Source organism: Schistocerca gregaria, chromosome 6 (assembly GCF_023897955.1).
Source record: "Schistocerca gregaria isolate iqSchGreg1 chromosome 6, iqSchGreg1.2, whole genome shotgun sequence".
Classification (NCBI taxonomy): Eukaryota; Metazoa; Arthropoda; class Insecta; order Orthoptera; family Acrididae; genus Schistocerca; species Schistocerca gregaria.
Window position 1 is genome coordinate 386,710,625 of NC_064925.1, and position 20,880 is coordinate 386,731,504.

Sequence of the window (20,880 nt, forward strand, 5' to 3'; positions counted from 1 at the left end):
TCACAGCTAATGCATAATAACGTGAGCTTTTCACATAGTATGGTACGGCCCAACAATCGTGGCAGTAAGCATCAGAATGTACGTTAACAAGAGCATTATACTCCCTACCAATATTTAGAAATTTGTTGGCAGTTCTATAATATGTTTTGCCGTTGTGAACACATAATGTACGTCAGATTAATGTTTTCTGCTGAGTGTGTGTGTGAGTGTGCATATGTGTGTGTGTGTGTGTGTGTGTGTGTGTGTGTGTGTGTGTGTGTGTGTTTGATACTTTCAGTGTAGATAAACAATTGATTAGATAATTAATAACTAAGGCACTTGTCGTTATCCAACCACTTAGTTCAGAAAGTGAATAAAATATATCATATACTACTGCTAACTGGTTCAAATTTTGGTGCCGACACGATAAAAAATAAGTACTCTTACAGGTTAGAAAATTGGAGTCACGAGAGTTATATCTGTAGGCTAGAGCCACAACCGCTCCGACTTAACATCAGCTCTTATTATAGGGACAAAACGACAAAGTACATAATTTCACACTAAGGTCCAATGCTTTGATGTAATCGACATTCAACCCAATGTGTCGAGCGAGGTGAGCAACATCCCAAAGAAGTACCTTTCTCACTATTTCACATGGTTGTACGACCGTTCTTTGGGTGGCAATACATGTCAACTGAGGCACAAAACAACCATATTAACTTTTTCTATTTTTTATGAATCCAGTCTTGAATCTTTTTCAATAATGGGATAGTAGGGCGTAGTATTTTGTCATCAGCTGTAGCAGTGAGACAGGAAGAATTATTTGGATGCATTAGTATAGCATCCGGACATGTGGAGGTAGTGAGTATGTAAGTGGGCTGTTTAGGTTTTTATGTTGGTCACGTCACGTAGCGCTCTGTATGAAAATCACTGAATGTGCAGTGTGCAGTCTGTGGCTGGTTTGCATTGTTGGAATATTTGCCACTGTAGTGTTGGGCAGTTGGATGTGAACAGCATGTAGCGTTGCGCAGTTGCAGATGAGCAGCCAGCAGTGGTGGATATGGAGGGAGAGATGGTGGAATTTTGAGAGCGGATGATCTGCTCCATCAGAGCACTGGATGTCATGAACTATTAAGGTAAATGCATTGTTTGTCCTCTATCAAAATCTTTCATCTGCTAACTATGCCCATCAGTTGTTAGTGCCTTCAGTAGTTAGAATCTTTTATTTAGCTGGCAGTATTGGCGCTCGCTGTATTGTAGGAGTTCGAGTAACGGAGATTTTTGTGAGGTAAGTGATTCATGAAAGGTATAGGTTACTGTTAGTCAGGTCCATTCTTTTGTAGGAATTATTGAAAGTCACATTTTGTTGCGCTAAAAATATTGTGTCAGTTTAGTGTTGATCAGAATAAGTAAAGGGAGAAATGTGTGAGTACGTTCAGTTCTGCTCAGCTGTTGGAAATCAAATAACATAAGAGGTTTACCAGCACAGTCATTCATAAATTTTTCTAAGGGGATGTTTCAAGTATTTGGGGGTGATTTAACTGTATATTACTGCTACTATGTGGTAGTGGTGTAAGTGGGAGGGGATTCCACAATGAGGCAGTCTCTGTAGATGACATTTCTCTTATCTGTAATGAACTATCTAGAATTGTAGGCCTTACTGTGGCATATTCTGACACAGGTTCATTTATCGAGAACAAGAGTGTTTGTAAATGGTAAGAGTATTACACTGCCAGATGTTGCAGCAAAGGTGCTGAGTATCATGGAGAGATTTACTGACGTATTTCCAGGAAGATCGAAGCACCTTGTTATTTGTACAACTGTCTTGTGTTGGCGAAGCAGTGTGATGGTGTAATGCAGAGGCCTACCCACAGGTGGCGCGGATCGTGGAGAGCCGTGCTCCCGGCTTTCCAGTGGGGCGACACGTCGTGGCGTACTGGGGATGGCGCGACCGCACGGTGGCCGATGTGGGCTCCGGCAGAACAGAGCCCCCCCTGTACGTAACACCGCCCAGGTTGGTGCCACACCTGGGGGACCTGCCCCTGTCGCTGTCCCTGGGAGTCCTAGGCATGCCAGGCAACAGCGCCTACTTCCCGCTGCTGGACATCTGCAAACCCAAGCCAGGAGAAGTGGTCGCAGTGACTGGCGCTGCCGGGGCTGTCGGCAGCGTAGTGGGCCAGATAGCGCGCATCAAGGGCTGTACTGTCATCGGCTTCGCCGGATCTGACGCCAAGGTATGTGTTGGTTAGCTCTTCAATTGTATGTATATACAGGTGTTAAGGAGCGAGGGTAATATTTCCCATCCTGAAACAGAGGTAGCGTTCGCAACTGTCTGGGTAGCCAAGCGAGTTAAAGTGGCGCATTGGAGACACAGGGAGACGAGCTGGTCCAAAATGGAAGATACGTAATGCATTAACGACGAGGTCCAGTGAGCCAACCAGCCTGGACGTAGTTTTCGAGCGATTACCCCCATTCAACTAGAAGAATACCTGAATATTAACCGAGCCTGGCCTTAGATACTCTGTATGCAAACATTTAGGAAACGAGAAGAAGAAGGAGGGGAAAAAAAAGGAAAATAAGAAGAAATACAGATGACGTTTAAATTATCTTATTGTTATGTGATTCTAGATTATTCGTGCTGCTAATGTGGTTCAAGTTTCTCTCACCTGGTGACTATTGAGGAATGTTGGGCTGATTCTGGAATATTCTCAGCTTGGCTTCCTCCAATTATGATTGGTAGTCCTATTGCTTGTTTTTCAGGGCGTTCTTGGTGATGCTACACTAGTTGCTTTTTTATGAAACTAAGTTGCACAGGGTTTGCATTAACATCTTGGAAGATAGATTATTCCAGCAGCAGGTGTGGCCGTGTGGTGGCGTTGCAGTCCTGGTTGTTGTTCTCGCAGGTGTACTCGATGGTACCATACTATTGGCTTTTTTATGGCCCAGAACACACACAAAAGGTACATTAGTATGCTGGGGAGAGGAATACTCCTCCAGTAGCAGGTGTGGCCACATAGTGACGTTGCAGCCCTAGCAGTTGTTCTTGACGATGTTCTCGATGGTACTGTACTATTGGCTTTTTTCTGATCCGAAACATAAACAAAAGTTACATTAGAAAGCTGGACGATAGAATATTACACAAGCAGCAGGTTGGCCATGTGGTGACGTTGCAATCCTGCTAACTGTTCTTGAAGATGTTCTCGATGGTAGTATACTATTCGCTTTCTTTGATCCAAAACATACACAAAAGTTACGTTAGTATGCTGGATGGTAGACTATTACTTCAGCAGAGGGTGTGACCATATGATGCCGTTACACTCCTGGTTGTTGTTCTTCCAGATGTTCTCGATGGTACTATATTATTGGCTTTTTTCTGACCCAAAATATACATTAGTATGCTGGACAGTGTAATATTATCCCAGCAGCAGGTGTGGCCATGTGGTGCCGTAGCAGTCCTAGTTGTTGTTCTTCCAGATGCTCTCGATGGTACTGTACTATTGTCTCTTTCCTGGCCCAAAATATACACGAAAGTTACCTTAGTACGCTGGAAGGTAGAACATTAATCCAGCAGCAGGTGTGGGCGTATGGCAGCGTTGTGCAGCAACACCCTCGTGCTCAAGTTGCTGATATATCACTTGCGTGATGTTCTAGAGCTCTTTCAGAAGTCGCTGGACGATCACATGGCCTTCTCTTGGATATAAGGTCTCTTGTTACCAGTTGGAGATTCACCAGAGTATAAGATCTAAACTAGTGGGTGTCTGTGACGGTAACGGATGCGAATTTCCCGACCTACGCCATCAGGTGGAGAGGTATAAGCTTCCCCATAATAGGTCAGTCATACAGTACACGCGGGATGCGGCTACTAGGGTAGCGAAATACATGCGGCCTGCACATGTTTTTTTTTTTTTTAAGTTTAGAGAAACACTGCTTGGGATCAGAGGCAAAAGTGCCAACTAAAATCAAAGTTACATCAGTCACGATGATCTCAGTGAATACTCGTCCTTCCAGATCGGATATGGAAAGGGTTAACACATGTTGAGTCAGGAGGCAGGGCACAAGCTTTGAGGGATGATAATATTAGTGATTCTGAACAAAATACTTCATAAGGACATATGCTCTATTCCGAATGGTTTCCAATGATGAACACATTTAATGCATATTGTTATTTCTTTTCTGTATTATTCGAAGACTGTCACTGTTTCCACCGTACCATAGTAGTGCAAAGACAATTGAGACGAACAGTTTGATTGGGAACACATGTGGTCTGTCAAGTCGGGAAACTATTTCAAATTGGCCTGCGAAATTTTCAGTATCCTCGCGTTATTAGTCCTAGAGAAAAAGTGAATAGGATCTTTTTTGAAGGAAATTTAATGTAGTTTAACTTTGTACTGTTACACGTTTTCGCTCAAGGGTATTGTTTTCAAGAAAACCGTACAGAAGTGAAACTAAATGTCTTCAACCTAGGATACCATTCGGAATATGGATTATGTCCATCTGAAGTCTTTGTTCAGAATCACTAATACTATCAATCCTCAAAGCATGTATCTTTCCTCCTGACTCACTCTATTTGACATTCGTAAACTTCAGGAGCACCCAAAGAAAGGCTTTAAGTATCGCTTATTGAAGATTATACTGTCCAGATAGTACTAGTAACAGGAAGTTCATTGAAATCGGAAGTCAGTACCACGAAATCCTAAGTTCAAATTGTAATTAATGGTAAGGATAGTTGGCAGCGTTTTTATTTCAGTAAATACACTCCTGGAAATGGAAAAAAGAACACATTGACACCGGTGTGTCAGACCCACCATACTTGCTCCGGACACTGCGAGACGGCTGTACAAGCAATGATCACACGCACGGCACAGCGGACACACCAGAACCGCGTTGTTGGCCGTCGAATGGCGCTAGCTGCGCAGCATTTGTGCACCGCCGCCGTCAGTGTCAGCCAGTTTGCCGTGGCATACGGAGCTCCATCGCAGTCTTTAACACTGGTAGCATGCCGCGACAGCGTGGACGTGAACCGTATGTGCAGTTGACGGACTTTGAGCGAGGGCGTATAGTGGGCATGCGGAAGGCCGGGTGGACGTACCGCCGAATTGCTCAACAAGTGGGGCGTGAGGTCTCCACAGTACATCGATGTTGTCGCCGGTGATCGGCGGTAGGTGCACGTGCCCGTCGACCTGGCACCGGACCGCAGCGACGCACGGATGCACGCCAAGACCGTAGGATCCTACGCAGTGCCGTAGGGGACCGCACCGCCACTTCCCAGCAAATTAAGGACACTGTTGCTCCTGGGGTATCGGCGAGGACCATTCGCAACCGTCTCCATGAAGCTGGGCTACGGTCCCGCACACCGTTAGGCCGTCTTCCGCTCACGCCACAACATCGTGCAGCCCGCCTCCAGTGGTGTCGCGACAGACGTGAATGGAGGGACGAATGGAGACGTGTCGTCTTCAGCGATGAGAGTCGCTTCTGCCTTGGTGCCAATGATGGTCGTATGCGTGTTTGGCGCCGTGCAGGTGAGCGCCACAATCAGGACTGCATACAACCGAGGCACACAGGGCCAACACCCGGCATCATGGTGTGGGGAGCGATCTCCTACACTGGCCGTACACCTCTGGTGATCGTCGAGGGGACACTGAATAGTGCACGGTACATCCAAACCGTCATCGAACCCATCGTTCTAACATTCCTAGACCGGCAAGGGAACTTGCTGTTCCAACAGGACAATGCACGTCCGCATGTATCCTGTGCCACCCAACGTGCTCTAGAAGGTGTAAGTCAACTACCCTGGCCAGCAAGATCTCCGGATCTGTCCCCCATTGAGCATGTTTTGGACTGGATGAAGCGTCGTCTCACGCGGTCTGCACGTCCAGCACGAACGCTGGTCCAACTGAGGCGCCAGGTGGAAATGGCATGGCAAGCCGTTCCACAGGACTACATCCAGCATCTCTACGATCGTCTCCATGGGAGAATAGCAGCCTGCATTGCTGCGAAAGGTGGATATACACTGTACTAGTGCCGACATTGTGCATGCTCTGTTGCCTGTGTCTATGTGCCTGTGGTTCTGTCAGTGTGATCATGTGATGTATCTGACCCCAGGAATGTGTCAATAAAGTTTTCCCTTCCTGGGACAATGAATTCACGGTGTTCTTATTTCAATTTCCAGGAGTGTAATTCTAGAATATCTAGTGACGTTATCACGGAATGAAAATTGATCATGGTGAAGTTTAGCATCAGTGGTCGGTCAGAAATGGTAATCTAATGCTTTTATAGACCACCTGGGTCAGGAGCTGTAGTGATAGAGTGGTTCAGACAGAATTTCTAGAATGTCGTTAGTAATTTTCCTGATCATTCCGTTGTAATAGGGGATGAATTTCTTTCGCCAGGTACTGAAAGGGAAAGTCGTGCTATCAAAACTGGTGCCAGAGATGGGGATTCGTGTGACATTATTCTGAATGTCTTGTCCGAAAATTATCAGATAATAAGAGAGCCAACTCGTGAACGTCTAAGACGTCCTAGCAATAAACAAACCTGAAACTGAACATATCGAATCGGTTAAGGTAGACGAATGTGTCAGTAATCATAAACCTGGTATAGAAACTGACCACGAATTTTACAAGGAATGCTAAGAAAAAAGGAAAATATTTTTGCTTAGCGAGAGTGACAGGATACAAATTGCTAAGTATCTGAGTAGGTAGCATCAAATGTTCATTGCTGAGGACGGAGATGTAGAGCACAAATAGGAAAAATTCAAAATCTTCGGTCAATAAGCCTTAGACAAGTGTGTTCCGAGCAATGTCGTAAGGGATGGGAAAGACCTACCGTGGTTTCATAGCGGTTTTAGAAAACTGCTGCGTGAACAAGAAGATATTCATCCCAGATTCAAAAGAAGTCAAAACATAACTGGTAAAATTAAGCAGAACGAAGCGAAAATGAGCGTAAGGGGAGCTATGAGCGAAGCGTTCAATGACTTTGAAAGAAACATTTGGTCAATCGATATGAATAAAAACTCTAGGGTTTGGTCTTACGTGATATCGGTAAGAGGTTCGAAATCCTCTTTGCATTCACTCATTGACCTTTCTGGCACCGAAAAAGAAGACAGAAGAGAAAAAGACGACATACTGAATTAGGACTTTTCGGATCTTTCACCGTGGAAGATTGCAACATGGTCTCTCCTTTCAATTATCGTTCGAACGTCTAAATGAAAAATACTGAGAAAACTGATCGCGGAATGGGAAAGAAACTACAGTCGTTTGGTAGTGCAAAGGCATTAGGACCAGATGAGATACCTACAAGACTTTAGGAAGATTACGCAGAAGAACACCTTGTAGGAGCTGTTTCACTTAGATCACTGGAGCAACGAAGGGTGCCTAGTGACTGGGGTACAAAGTTTTCAAGAAAGGTCGAACACATGTGAATAATTATAGGCCTACGTCATTCACGTCAATGTGCTGTAGAATTATGGAATACATTGTATATTGAAAAATTATTACTTTTTTCGAGAACGAGAATCTTCTCTTTAAAAATCAACATGGATTCCGCAAATAGATATCTCGCGAAACTCTGCTTCCTCTATTCTTCCACGAGATCTAAGGCAATAGGCCACGGCGCTCAGGAAGGCATTCGACACCGTCCCACACTGCAGCTTAGTGGAAAAAATACGAGCTTCCCAAGTATTGGACTACATTTTATACTGGATTGAACACCTCCGTAAAACAGGGCTCAACACAACGCTCTTAGCGGAACAAAATCGATGGATATAAAGATAATTTCCGGAGTACCCCAAGCAAGTATGATAGGGCCGTGACTACTTTCAAGGGACAGACTGGACACCCACGTCGCCAGCTAACCACTAGGGCCACACAACCCGCACGTTTTAGCGTGAGACTTTTTCGCGTCTCTGTTACGTCAAGGACCACCCCCCAGCCCTTGTTAAAAGCTAGAGCCCTCCAGAAAAACAGTATAGATTTTACGGTAACACAAAAAGGGCCACTACCACCCACAAGTTTTAGCGTGAGCCTTTTCACGTGTCTGTTACATTAGGACCACCCCCCAGCCCATGTTAAAAGATACAGCCCTCCAGAAGAGCAGTATAGATCTTAAGATAACGCTAAAATAATCCGCGCCAATCAGACATCCGCTCCGGGACTCTCCGCTCATGACATGATATTCTTAAATTACTCAATGCATACTACCAAAGAAAAATGTCACCTGGTAACCTACAGAAACTTAAAAAATGTTAACCATGACGCTCTTCAAAAGGATTGCTCAGACATCCCTTGGCATGATATAAGCAATGAACCGACTTTAGACGGAAAAATTCGGCAATTATGTCGCAAAATTATTGCACTGTATGATAAACATGCTCCCCAACGCACTGTCAAGGTAAAGAGAGCTCCCGCTCCGTGGCTCACCACTGCATTACGCCAGTTAATGAATAAACGTGATGCTGCGCATAGGGCCTTCAAGCGTAACCCAACTCCCGAGGCGTACGAAGCTTATAGGAAACTCCGAAACAGAACCAAGCAAAGCGTGAGGAATGTCAAAATCAGACATGCCCGCTCTGTCGTATGCGGCATATCAAAACCTGCTGCACTGTGGAAAAAGCTGCGCTGTTTCGGCATAGGGAAGCGAAGATCTGACGCTGTTTATCAAGCGTCTGCAGAAGAATTAAACGATTTCTTCTCAACAGCTGTAAACTGCCACGCAGCGACAAATTACCAGCCCCAAGATATCAACCTCTCGAGAGACAAGTTTTTCCTAAAACATGTCGCTACAGGCACAGTACACAAGGCAATTATGAGAATCTCTTCCGAGGCAGTAGGAAATGATGAAGTGAGCATTGGCATGATTAAGATCGTTGTAGACACTGTTATTCCAGTTATCACAGACATCTTCAACCAGTCTCTTGTCAGTAGTACATATCCTACTGAGTGGAAGCAAAGTTTAATTCAGCCTATACCCAAGACTGATAACCCTAAGTCGCCAGGTGACTACAGGCCGATCAGCATAGTACATGCAATTTATAAAGCACTAGAGTACATTGTCCATGAACAGCTGACGGATTGCCTCAAAACTCATAACATCCATGACGAATATCAGTCAGGCTTCCGAAAGCACCATAGGACAGCAACCGCATTAATCAAAGTAACTGATGACATTAAACATGCTATGGACAGACGTGAAGCTACCATCCTAACACTGCTTGACTTTAGCAAGGCTTTTAACACAGTTGACTTCGATATATTACTAATTAAAACGAAACAGCTGAATTTCTCAAACAGCGCAATACACTGGTTCGACAGCTACCTCAAAAACAGAAGTCAACAAGTCATTTGTGGGTCGGAAAAGTCATCATGGAAAAGCGTGAGCTCTGGAGTTCCCCAAGGCTCCGTCCTTGGTCCACTACTCTTCTCACTGTACATTAATGATATTTCTTCAGTGATTCACTCCTGCAACTACCATCTTTATACCGACGACATCCAACTGTACATAAGTGCAAGCCCCAAAAACATTGCTGGCGCAGTAGCGAGTATGAACGCAGATCTTTGCTCTGTTTCCCGATGGGCACAGAACCTAGGTCTGAAACTAAACCCCAAGAAATCCCAGGTCATACTTATATCTCATCCAAAGTTAATCAGCCGGTACTTTCGCGAAACAGTCCGTAAAATACTCCTCAATGGTACCCAATTACCATACCGAAAAACAGTAAAAGACCTTGGAATAATCTTGGATGAACACCTAAACTGGGAAGAACAAACAGTCACAGCTTGCTGGAAATCGATCTCCTCCCTACATGCAATTCAAAAATTTACAAAAATATTTCCAACCATGTTAAACAAAAATTAGTCCAAACACTAGTCTTGCCTAATCTTTACTACTGCGATGTAGTTCAACACGGCACAAATAGTGAAAATTCTAGATGCCTCGAGCTAGTGATGAATGCTTGCGTTAAATACGTGTGCAATATTCGGTTGTATGATCTTATCAGTCCTTCATACTCCTAGCTAGGTTGGATACGCCCACATAAGGCACCCGATCTCCTCACGATGTGGTTACTTCATCGATTTCTTAGCCACTGGTGCCCCCAATACTTATCTTCTCACATTAAACACCTATCATCATTCCACAATCGCAACACCAGATCGGATACGTCTATCATCTTGGCTGTACCTTTACATAACACAAAATCTTTTTCCGTGTCATTCTCCATCTCAGTCATACGACTGTGGAACGCGCTCCCCTGTGATCTTCGTCTTATCCAGAACTACTCAACATTCAAGAGGGAACACAAGACTTACATATTAGGGACCGTATAGCCACCATTGTTGTGCCCCTCCCATCTCTTTCTTTCTCCTCTCCATCACAGCTTCGAATTTTACCGTTCTATTTCTATTCCTCTAACCTATCTACCTCTTATATATCTCTTTCATCCCATTCTATCGTCTTATGTCTCTGCTCGATGAGAATAACTCACAAGCTGCAAGAACATAACGAGAAAATTCCCAACTAACAATGGGACTGACATTCAGAAAAGAAAAGTATGTTTACTTTCATATACATAGTCATTATTATTATTATTATTCTTGATTGTTATAATTATTTTTATTGTTATAATTATCATTGTACTACTGTTATAATATCTATTTTTTTCTTTAACATCAATACTGCATAATAGGCTATATTTCCTTAATGTTATGTAGAAACTGTAACTCGTTCAATCTGAGTAGGCCTGGTTAGGTGTAAGAGAGGGCCTGAAGGCCCTAATCTTGCCAGGTAAAATAAATGCATAAATAAATAAATAAAAGGATCACACCAGCTGCAGGTTTTAGCGTGAGACTTTTTCGCGTCTCTGTTACGTTGCAAACTTTAAAAACATTCCCCCACCACGAAAACTATAACGTTTCTCATTGGATAAACAGAATTTTTGTAGGCGGAGCTTAAGGTTAACATTGAGACCCTGACTGGTCAGATGAAAACACAGCCAGATAGTTATTTTACACCAACTTCGGTAAATTGTAGTAAGGAGAAGTTAGGAGAGAGTTAGTTCCGAGACGGCGAGCTGGATGGCTGCTGCGCCGGCCGCCGCCCTGATGCCGCCTGAACACCGACAAGGTAATGAACGCACACGATGCCGCATTTTTGAGCGCATAAGGCTTCACTCAGAACTGCAGAAGTCTCATCTGTTACACCTCCTTTTTGCGTAACACTAGTGTCGATCGTCAATTAAAGCTCATGATGTTCACATTTGCCACTTGAAGTAAAAATCTGAAACGCGATGATTTTTCTGTTATATAGTTATTGAGAAGCCACATCATCCACTGTAATTTACGACAAGTTAGATAAGTAATTAGAGATAATTGAAGGTCGCTGTAGACCATTTTGATAGTTTTTCTCTTTTGTGAAACTTAATTTAAACCTAGATTATAGACGTGATATGGCATAGGTCATCCTTCGATCCATTGTAGAACTTGGAAACCCATTCAGAGAATATTAGTTCACATTTTTGGTGAACGCAGTTGGTTTTTACCAGCCTTTATTAAAACACTTCCTTTTATCAATAGTGCAATTTATAAACAATGTTTTGTGAGTGGAATAAAATTTCCAGTGGTAAACTTAACTGCATTTTCGACCTTATTTTACAAGCTAACTAAAGAGTAGGAGAGCCTTGAACCCTTTCCACTAAATTTAGTTAGTATTAAGAATCTTTTACAGGGAGTGCAGTGGAGCTGACGCTGAGATCATTTAGTATTTGGTTATATCATCGCTAGTCTCACTGAACTCTTCTGAATTCTACATGTCATGTGTGGTCTGGCGTCTCCTTACCAGCAACAGGTCCCAGGTTCTAACTAGTCAATTCCCTAAAAAACACGCTCAGAGTGTCGTTGCGCGAAAGTGGTAGGGAGACACGATATGGAACAAACACACACCACCATGAATGTTTAGAAAATGGCGACATTGCCAGGATGGTAAAATACCATGATTGAAGGTCGACCACATGCCTTACTAGGTCTGAAAAATGTTAGTAAGAAAGTATTCTAAAAATAGGAGATAGTCTAGCAGAAAGAATAGCATAATTAAGTTACGAATTTTAATATTGTTAGAATTAAGTTTGCAATGCAAGCGCACGGGTGGCGGATACATCGTTGACAAGTTAGTTCTGACCCAACAAGTAAGTGAATTGTTTGCCAAGTCGTGTGAACAAAAAGTTTATGAAACGCATGAGATCGTATGAGCGCATGTTGACGCGAATTAGGGCGCGTGAATTGCTTTTAAAACAAATAATAAGGGATTCGGAAAGATTAGCAATGGCAGATCGAGACCTTGACCGAATTGAGGTAGAGACCCAGCATATAAATGGACAGAGGATAGAGGACAGTACAACAGACGACGCAGTATCGCGAGAAATAGGACAGATAACGCACCATAACGAGGACAATGTACGCCAAGGCACAGAAAACCTAGGTCAGCATACGACAGAGGAGCAGGAAAGTAGAGAGACAGTCGATGAAGATTCTAACTTGCGTCTTGAATACGTAGAACCCATAGTACAAGTAATCAGAGCTCCCTCACCACAGAGTACAAGGAATGCGAGCGGAGACGTGTCACAGCACAGTTCAATGCAATCGGTTGCGAACCAACACTTGGGCGAAAACACAGAGCGTAGAACATCGGAAGAAAACGCAATAGGACCCACCAATCTGGCACAATTATTACAATTAATGACGGAAACCATGAGAAGGCAAAGTAAAGAAATTGCGAATCAAATTAAAATTCAGAATGCAGAAATGACGAAACAAAATGGAGAAACCACGAGACAAATGCGTCCGATTAAAGAACAAAACAAAAAAAATCAGTTACACCTAACTCATACTGAAGACGAGGCAAACGAGTCTCGAGAAGTGATAGGAAACTTAATAACAGGTTACAATCAATTGAGAACAGACATTGACAAGGTACAAGCGGACGTATAAACATTGCGTAATGACACTCAGGACGAGATCAAAACACTATGTAACAACACCCAGGGAGAAGTCAAGAAACTAAAGAAACAAATAAACGTAATTACTAGACAAGCAGCAGGTACAGCGCGTGAAATTGTTGAAAACAGTGTGTTACACAAACGTATCACAAAAGCAGCGCTGAAAAGATATGATAACCGCATAGTCAAAATAGAAGCACAAACGAAGCGACAATTTCAGAAATTGCGAACAGAGTTGTTGCAAACTATTGAAGAGCGTAGTGAACAGGATCGAACAAGCACAGAGTCTGCAAATACTTCCGTATCTGTAACCGCACCGGAAAAACAAGCAATTAACGAAGATATTACGCATTTACGATTCCAATCACAGGCGGAAAGTAGCATACGTGACAATGGAAAGCCAGGTCGCGAAGAGTATAGTGCAATGCATTCAGCTACACGTTCACAACCGATGGAAGAAAATTATTGTGTACCACTCCAACGATACTACGCAAGGGTAAGCGAAAGTTACGGTGGACAATATCCAATGGATCTACCACAACCGGAAAGAACGGCGGGAGAAATGATCAGAAACAAAAGTGGCGAAGAATCGCGAATTTCATATGGAACTATGACGAAGTAAGACAACGATCATTTCCTCACAGTCAGAAAATTTCAGCACTTTCGAGAAGGAGACTCATCACATCCACGAACTTTTATTGGTCAATTCCGAGAAAGATTACCAGAACACTGGACGCTAGCACATAAATTAGACTTTATATGTGCACACATGACAGGAACACTCGCAGAAACCATGCAGAATGTTGCAGCGACATTCCGATCGTACGAAGGTTTCAGAGAGAAGTTTCTCTCAAGCTATTGGTCCAGCGAAGCACAGAACAGAGTGAAGTATGAATTATTACAGAACCCATATTTTGAAAATTCAGGAGAGAAGAGTCCCGTGAAATTTTTCGAATTAATGGCAAAGAAAAATCAATGCTTAAATGTACCACAGAGTGACGGAGAATTGATTAAATCATGCGCGGTGAAGCTACCATTGAAATACCAGCAATCATCAGTAGGTCGCGGAGGCAATGACGTCGAAGCATTTAAAGGTATTCTAAGGGAACTAGAGTTCATATTTTCGGAAGATGACGCAAGAAAAAGACGAAGCGCACGTGAAAACAAAAGCAAAAAGCAGTGGAATCCACAAGACACAGTACGAAGAAACAATAATTACGAACCACGTGATAACTTCGCACCAAGAAACGACAATAGATTTCAACAAACAACCGGTTATGGATGTAGAAGAGAATATGACAATAACTATAATTCACCCAGGAACGAACGGCAACAACTATTACAGAGGGAATAATGACAACCGGAATGGGTACTGGAGAACCAATAGACCGACAAATTATCAACAAAGAAACCACTATCAACAAGATGAACAAGAAAAGCGAATGCAGATACAAGAGGTGAAGGTAAAACCACCAAACCCCGATAAACTTTCGAATTGACAGCTAAGCGCCCATGCCAAAGAGAATGGACGCACCGACCCAGGGCAATTGCAGCACCTTGAACAGAGAAGTAAAAATCTTATCACGAGAAGAGAAGAAGGAAGAAACAAATCGGCAGGGACCAGATGAAAACGAAGACAAGAAAATAACATTATCGTGTTGGGACGAAATTACTTGGGATAATACTGACGAGGAAGATGAATTACCAGAGGCATGCACAACAAATATAGGAGGAAAGGACGAAGTAATGAGTATTGCAGAGCTATTTGAGATGGAAAGTAGGGAAAGCGAATTCGATGAGGATAATGTTCAGTCGACAGAAGTTGAAAATAAGTTACAAGTGAGCACACAACCCAACGTATATAATGAAGGAAGTTATGAAGCGATAATTAGAGCATTTAGATGCGATTATGTGGAAGTAGCGATGAAGAAGGAGAAGATAGACGAGGAAGAGGGAAAAGTAGAGGATGTAGAAGAAAGTGTAAATGAAGGAAGAAATAGAGAAGAGGAAATAAAAGAGAGAGAAGTAACAGTCGAAGCTTATCCTACAGAAAGTTCGAATTCACAAGAGAAATTCCTAAAAAGACTCATGTATGATTCAGTGGAGGATTCGTTGATGCAAGAGGAAGAAGAACAGAACCAACCCTTTCAAATTCAACCAATTGTGAAGGCCATGGTAAAGCATATCCCAGTTAATATTGTAATTGATAGCGGAAGTGAACTGACTGCGATCTCAGAAAATTTATTCATGCAGTGTAATGCCAATGAACAATTGCCAGTTCTGAAAACACGTAAGATTAAAGTAAGAGGTCCTATTAGAAACAATGCTGCGGAAGTTACGACACAAACAAGGTTAACTCTTTCGTGCCAAGGTCAAAAGATCGAAGCCAACTTCGTGATTATACCTAAACTAACTGTAGAATTTATTATAGGTGCAGATTTTTTAAATGAGAGACGAGCGAAAATAGATATGGGGAAATGTAGCGTAACATTCGTGAATGTCACACTTCTCTTTGAGCAAAAGCTAAAATTAGAAGAAATACCAGTTATAAACAAACAATTAAAAATGACGCGAGATAAAGAGGATGAAGAATTAGAATGGTATGCACAAAAGAAGGAATCGCCTCAACTCATGTTAGAAGAAATCGACGAAAAATTGCAAGAAGTTCACGGTATTTCGGAACACAGTAAAAGAGAATTAGAGGGTATTTTATGAGATAAAGAAGAGGTATTTTTTCCTAAGACTGGCAGTATTAAACACTTTCAACACAAGTTTGAAGTAAAACAGCACAAACCATTTAGAGTACCACCCTATACAATCCCATTAAGCTTCAGGAATAAAGTATTCCAGAAGATATCTAAAATGTTAGATGACGATATTATTGAACCAGCTACCTCCACATATAACAGCCCGCTCCATATTGTACAAAAACGAGATGGGAGCATCAGGTTAGTGCTTGATTCCAGGCAGATCAACACAATCATAATCACTAAGACAAATCGCCCAGAAAAATTAGAGGAATTGATACAAAACTTCCACGGTGCTAAGATATTTTCATCAATTGATTTACGGAGTAGTTTGAGGCAAATAGAATTGGCCCCAGAGTGTAGAAAATTTACAGCATTTATCGTATTCGGTAGATGTTACCAGTTTAACGATTGCCATTTGGTTTAAACATAGCATCAGCAGCGTTTATTAGGGGATTTAATACTATACGCAGTCCTGAAATTTTACAAAAAATTACTTGTTATGTTGATGATGTGATTATCGCAGAACCCTCTTGGGAACATCACAACGACACATTAAATCAGTTTTTACAGATCATGAAAGAGCATGGGGTCAGAGTAAATATAACAAAATCCAAATTTGGAAGGCGAGAGGTCAAATTTCTAGGACACATAATTTCCGAGAAAGGGGTAATGCCCGACTCAGAAAAACTAACGGCAATCAAAGAATTCTGTGCTCCATATAATAAGAAAACTCTCAGACGATTTGTAGGTCTCACCGGATTCTATAAAAAATTTATTTGGATCGACTCTCTCGCAACACCACGCCTATGTGAATTGACTGGAAAAAACACGCCATGGGTATGGGATCAACAAGCCAATGAATAATCCTTAAAAGTGAAAAACGCACTAACAACAGCACCGATTTTAGCACATCCTGATCTAACACAACATTTTTGTATGACCACTGATAGCGCGAAAACAGGTTTAGGGGTTGTGTTATTCCAAGAATACGAACAGGCAGGGCTAAGATCATATAGAACAATTGCCTTTGCCAGTAGGGTACTCACAAAAAGCGAGAACAACTATTCAGTCACGGAGCTGAAAGCATTGGCCATTGTATGGGGCTTCCAACGTTTTCGATGCTTCCTATTCGGAAGAAAAACAAAAGTATATACTGACCACAAAGCATTAGAATTTCTGTTTTCCGTCAAACTAACTCATGGGAGGCTAGTCAGATGGATGTTAATACTACAAGAATTTGACTTCACTATTACACACATACCAGGACCAGCGAATGTATTAGCAGATGCTTTATCACGATGTCCACAGGGTGCATCCAATAACATATGTTTGGAAGCAGCGGAAGACCAGTTTACTATGTACTATATGAAACAAGTACCTTTCGAAAACTACATTACGACAGCATTGAAAAACATAGGCAAAGAACAGTACAAGGATACCGAAATACTAGAAATCAAACACAAGTGGAGAAGTAAGGATTTTCCAGACATTCGACAGCACTATCTCGTAAAAAACAATGTTTTATTTTTTAGACGAAATGTTGCAACAAATGAATGGTTAATTTATATCCAAGATGAACTAATTAACAAGTACATATGGTATACACATTTAAGTAATGACCACTTTGGACCAAAGAAATGTTCTTAAAACTAAAACAAACAAGCCATTTTCCTAATATGGAAAGACGAATTAGAACAGTATTAGTGAAACGCAAAAAATGTATGAGGGCTAAACATGTCACTTTCCAAACCAAACCACCTATGTTTCCAATTATCTCTAAAAGCTTAAAACAAATAGCTGCAACAGATTTGATGGGGCCCCTCCCACGCACAAAAAATGGATATATTTTCATATTTGTCGTTTTGGAACTTACTTCTAAATATGTTACCTTAACACTATTAAAACGGGCAACAGGTCTTGCAATAAGTAAAACATTTAGACAGGATTTTCTCAGACAAGTAGGTCGAGTGGAACGAATCATTTCTGATAATGGCCCACAATACAAATCAGTGCAATGGCAGAACACGTTAAAACAACACAAAATAAAACCCATCTACATATCTAAGTACAAACCTAGCGTAAATCCAGCAGAAAGATCTATGAAGGACATAGGCACTTTATGCCGATTATATGCAGTCAAAAGACACAACACTTGGGATATATACCTCAAAGATTTTCAAGAAGTAATAAATGAAATGCCACATAGCACTACACTACTACCTCCAGTTACTGTACTTAAAAATATTGAAGCCCCAAACATAACCAGAGAAAATGTTAGATTTCTTATTGTACCATGTAGACAACACGAACAAGTCATCGCAACAGCACTCTCCAACATCAGAAAGGCAGCCATTAAAAGAAAAGAAAGAGGAGATAGAACAGCAATTAAAAGAACATTCTCAGTCGGCCAGAAAGTATTTGTAAAAACACACCATCTCCCCAGCAAACAGAAACACAAAATACGTAAGTTTTACGCTGCATACAAAGGACCTGTTATAATTAGCCGAATTGCTCATGATAATGCTGTGGAACTAATGAACCCAAAAAGAGGCAATACCTTAGGGCTTCACCATGTGAGCCATATCAAAAAGTTTGAAGATTAATTTTATTACTGGTAAATAATGAGCACAATATTTCAAGATTATGTTGCAGATAAGATCGTCAGGAGAAAGAAGAATGAAGAGAGAGGGAGGAGGGAAAAAGAAAGTAGTTTCAATAATAACACCAATAGTACCACAGATTAAGGTGAAGGGATAAAGCGTAGATAGTCTAACAGCATGAAATAGAAAAATGCTATACACCACGACACTACACAAAAATAAAAAACGAATTTGAGGATTCTTGAGTAGACGTTAAGACTTCAGATATCTTAGAATTGTAACATGGAAAGGGCGCCGAAATTTGTAAAGCTTTTAAAGAAGGCATAAAACAAGTAGGTACTAGAAACATGTTAGATGATTATAAGTAAAACTTTTTGCAAGAACCATTGTAAAAACTCCAACAGAGACCAGATGCAACGACCCATAAGTTGCAACACGAGAGGTATCAAGAAAGAAAAGGATGTAATTAACAAGACACGAGGACAGAGAGACCAACAGAAGACCCTTGTAGCTGAAATGGGCTGCTGTATATCTGCCAAGCGGAACCATAGAGTGCCAGAGCCCTGCAGCGACGGGACGCCGAATGTCAGTAGTGACTGGTGCACGGACAGACAAGCAGACACCCGACTTTCGCCGCTCGTAAACCCCAGGGCGCCACCGACTCAGCGGAGCGAGCAAAAAACGGGCCGACGAGAAGCCCACTTGGGCAAGCCACCACTGTCAAAAAATATGCGTAAAAGTCACACTACTGCTATTAAAGAGAAAGCTGATGCACGAAACTGAAGAGAACTTCCACAAATTAAAAATGACACGCCCAAACAATTTTCAAACTGTTACTAGGAGGAGAACTTCAAAGCGACTAGTTATCAATAAATATTTCCATATCCTGCCCAGAGAAGAACCAAGAAGCAAGTGAGAAGCAGAGAAAAAGCAGGAAGAAAAGAAGTTGAGGATTCGCAAGACTGAGACCAAGAAAGAAGATGGGTGAAGAATAGACGACATACCTTCCCAAATCCCTATCTTATTGTAAACTAGTCGTCTGTGAAGTATAACAACGAAAAACGACCGCTTTCAGCGACACATAACGACGACTTTTACGCATACAAAGCCAGTAAACCACGAGATTCTGCACTCACAGCTCCATTCCATTATGGGACCTCCACAACAGCAACACACACTTGCAAAGCTAACAAGGAACGACGAACGAAGCTGTACATCAAATACTTGCCCACATCCATCTCGCTCAAGTCCATCACCTTCGTGCAAAAACATTCGCCAACCTCATGCTTAAACATTCATAGGATTGTGTGAATGTGTGAAATCAAATTATGTGATGTAGGAATTGTGCAAAAGAAATGTGTGAAAAACTAAATAAGTTAAGCACACCAGACAGCTAATAAATTACAAAATAACAGTAATTGACTATGGACTTAAGTAAGAAATAGACTATCGATAAAAATAAGTCATTAGTTCTGAAATGGACAGTATATAAAGAAATAATATGCCACTTACTTTCTCCTGATAAAAAAGAAAAGATTAACTATATTTTACTTACTTTCCCCTTATAAAAACAAAGAATAAAAATTATCTTGTTGGATGTTTTCCCTTTTTTTCATTTGTACCATTTGTTAGCATAATATCTCAATACTTGTGTATGTATACTACTTTGTCAAAGCAATTCTTGGAAATAATTCTTATTTGATAGTGTAACAATGTTGAAATGAGTGTCTAGAAACAAAAACATTTTACTTGTACATGATATTTACAAAATGTGTTAGGAATAGATTTTACTTAATTACTACATTTATAAAAACAATATTTCTAAGAAAATCGATACGTACACTCCTCACTTTTGATAACAACCTTCTTAATTTTCGGAGTACCCCAGGCAAGTATGATAGTGCCGTGACTACTTTCAATGATTATAAAAGACCTAGTAAAATACGTCGGAAGTTGCTTAAGATTGTTCGTAGATGACATGGTAGTCTACAAGAAAGTAGCAACGTCAGACAACAGTATAGATTTGCAAAATGCCCTACAGAGGACTGATGAATAGTACGAGTTCCGGCAGTTCACCACGAATGTAAATAAATGTAACATATCACGCATACACAGGAAAAGAAATAGACCACTGTACAACTACGGTATTGTGGCGGATTGCTGGGAACCGTGTCTATTGTAAAATACTTAGGATTAACTATCCAGGGTGACCGTAGGTGGAATGGCCATATAACACAAATAGTAAGGAAATAAGATGCCAAAGATTCATAGGAATAATCTTGAGGAAACTCACCCACGAAGTGACTGATTCTTCAGTCGTGTTGATAAGTAGTGGGTTGGTTGGTTGTTTGGGGAAGGAGACCAGACAGCGTGGTCATTGGTCTCATCGTATTAGGGAAGGATGGGGAAGGAAGTCGGCCGTGCCCTTTCAGGGGAACCATCCCGGCATTTGCCTGGAGTGAGATAAGTAGTGGGATCCCACCAGGTAGGACTGATGGAAGAGATGGAGAAAATCCACGAAGAGTGGCGGGTTTCGTCACGGGATCGCTTAGTCGTCTCGAGAGCG

The 20,880-nt window shown here is 41.6% G+C and overlaps 1 protein-coding gene across 1 annotated transcript in view; it reads left to right on the top strand.

The window, feature by feature from the left end:
- LOC126278535 (prostaglandin reductase 1-like) overlaps positions 1-20,880 on the top strand; it is a 28,909-nt gene that overhangs the window by 2,009 nt on the left and 6,020 nt on the right. The window contains exon 2 of the mRNA XM_049978710.1: positions 1,854-2,213. Within this exon, the coding sequence (XP_049834667.1) occupies positions 1,854-2,213 (360 nt within the window). The remainder of the gene's footprint in view (positions 1-1,853; positions 2,214-20,880) is intronic.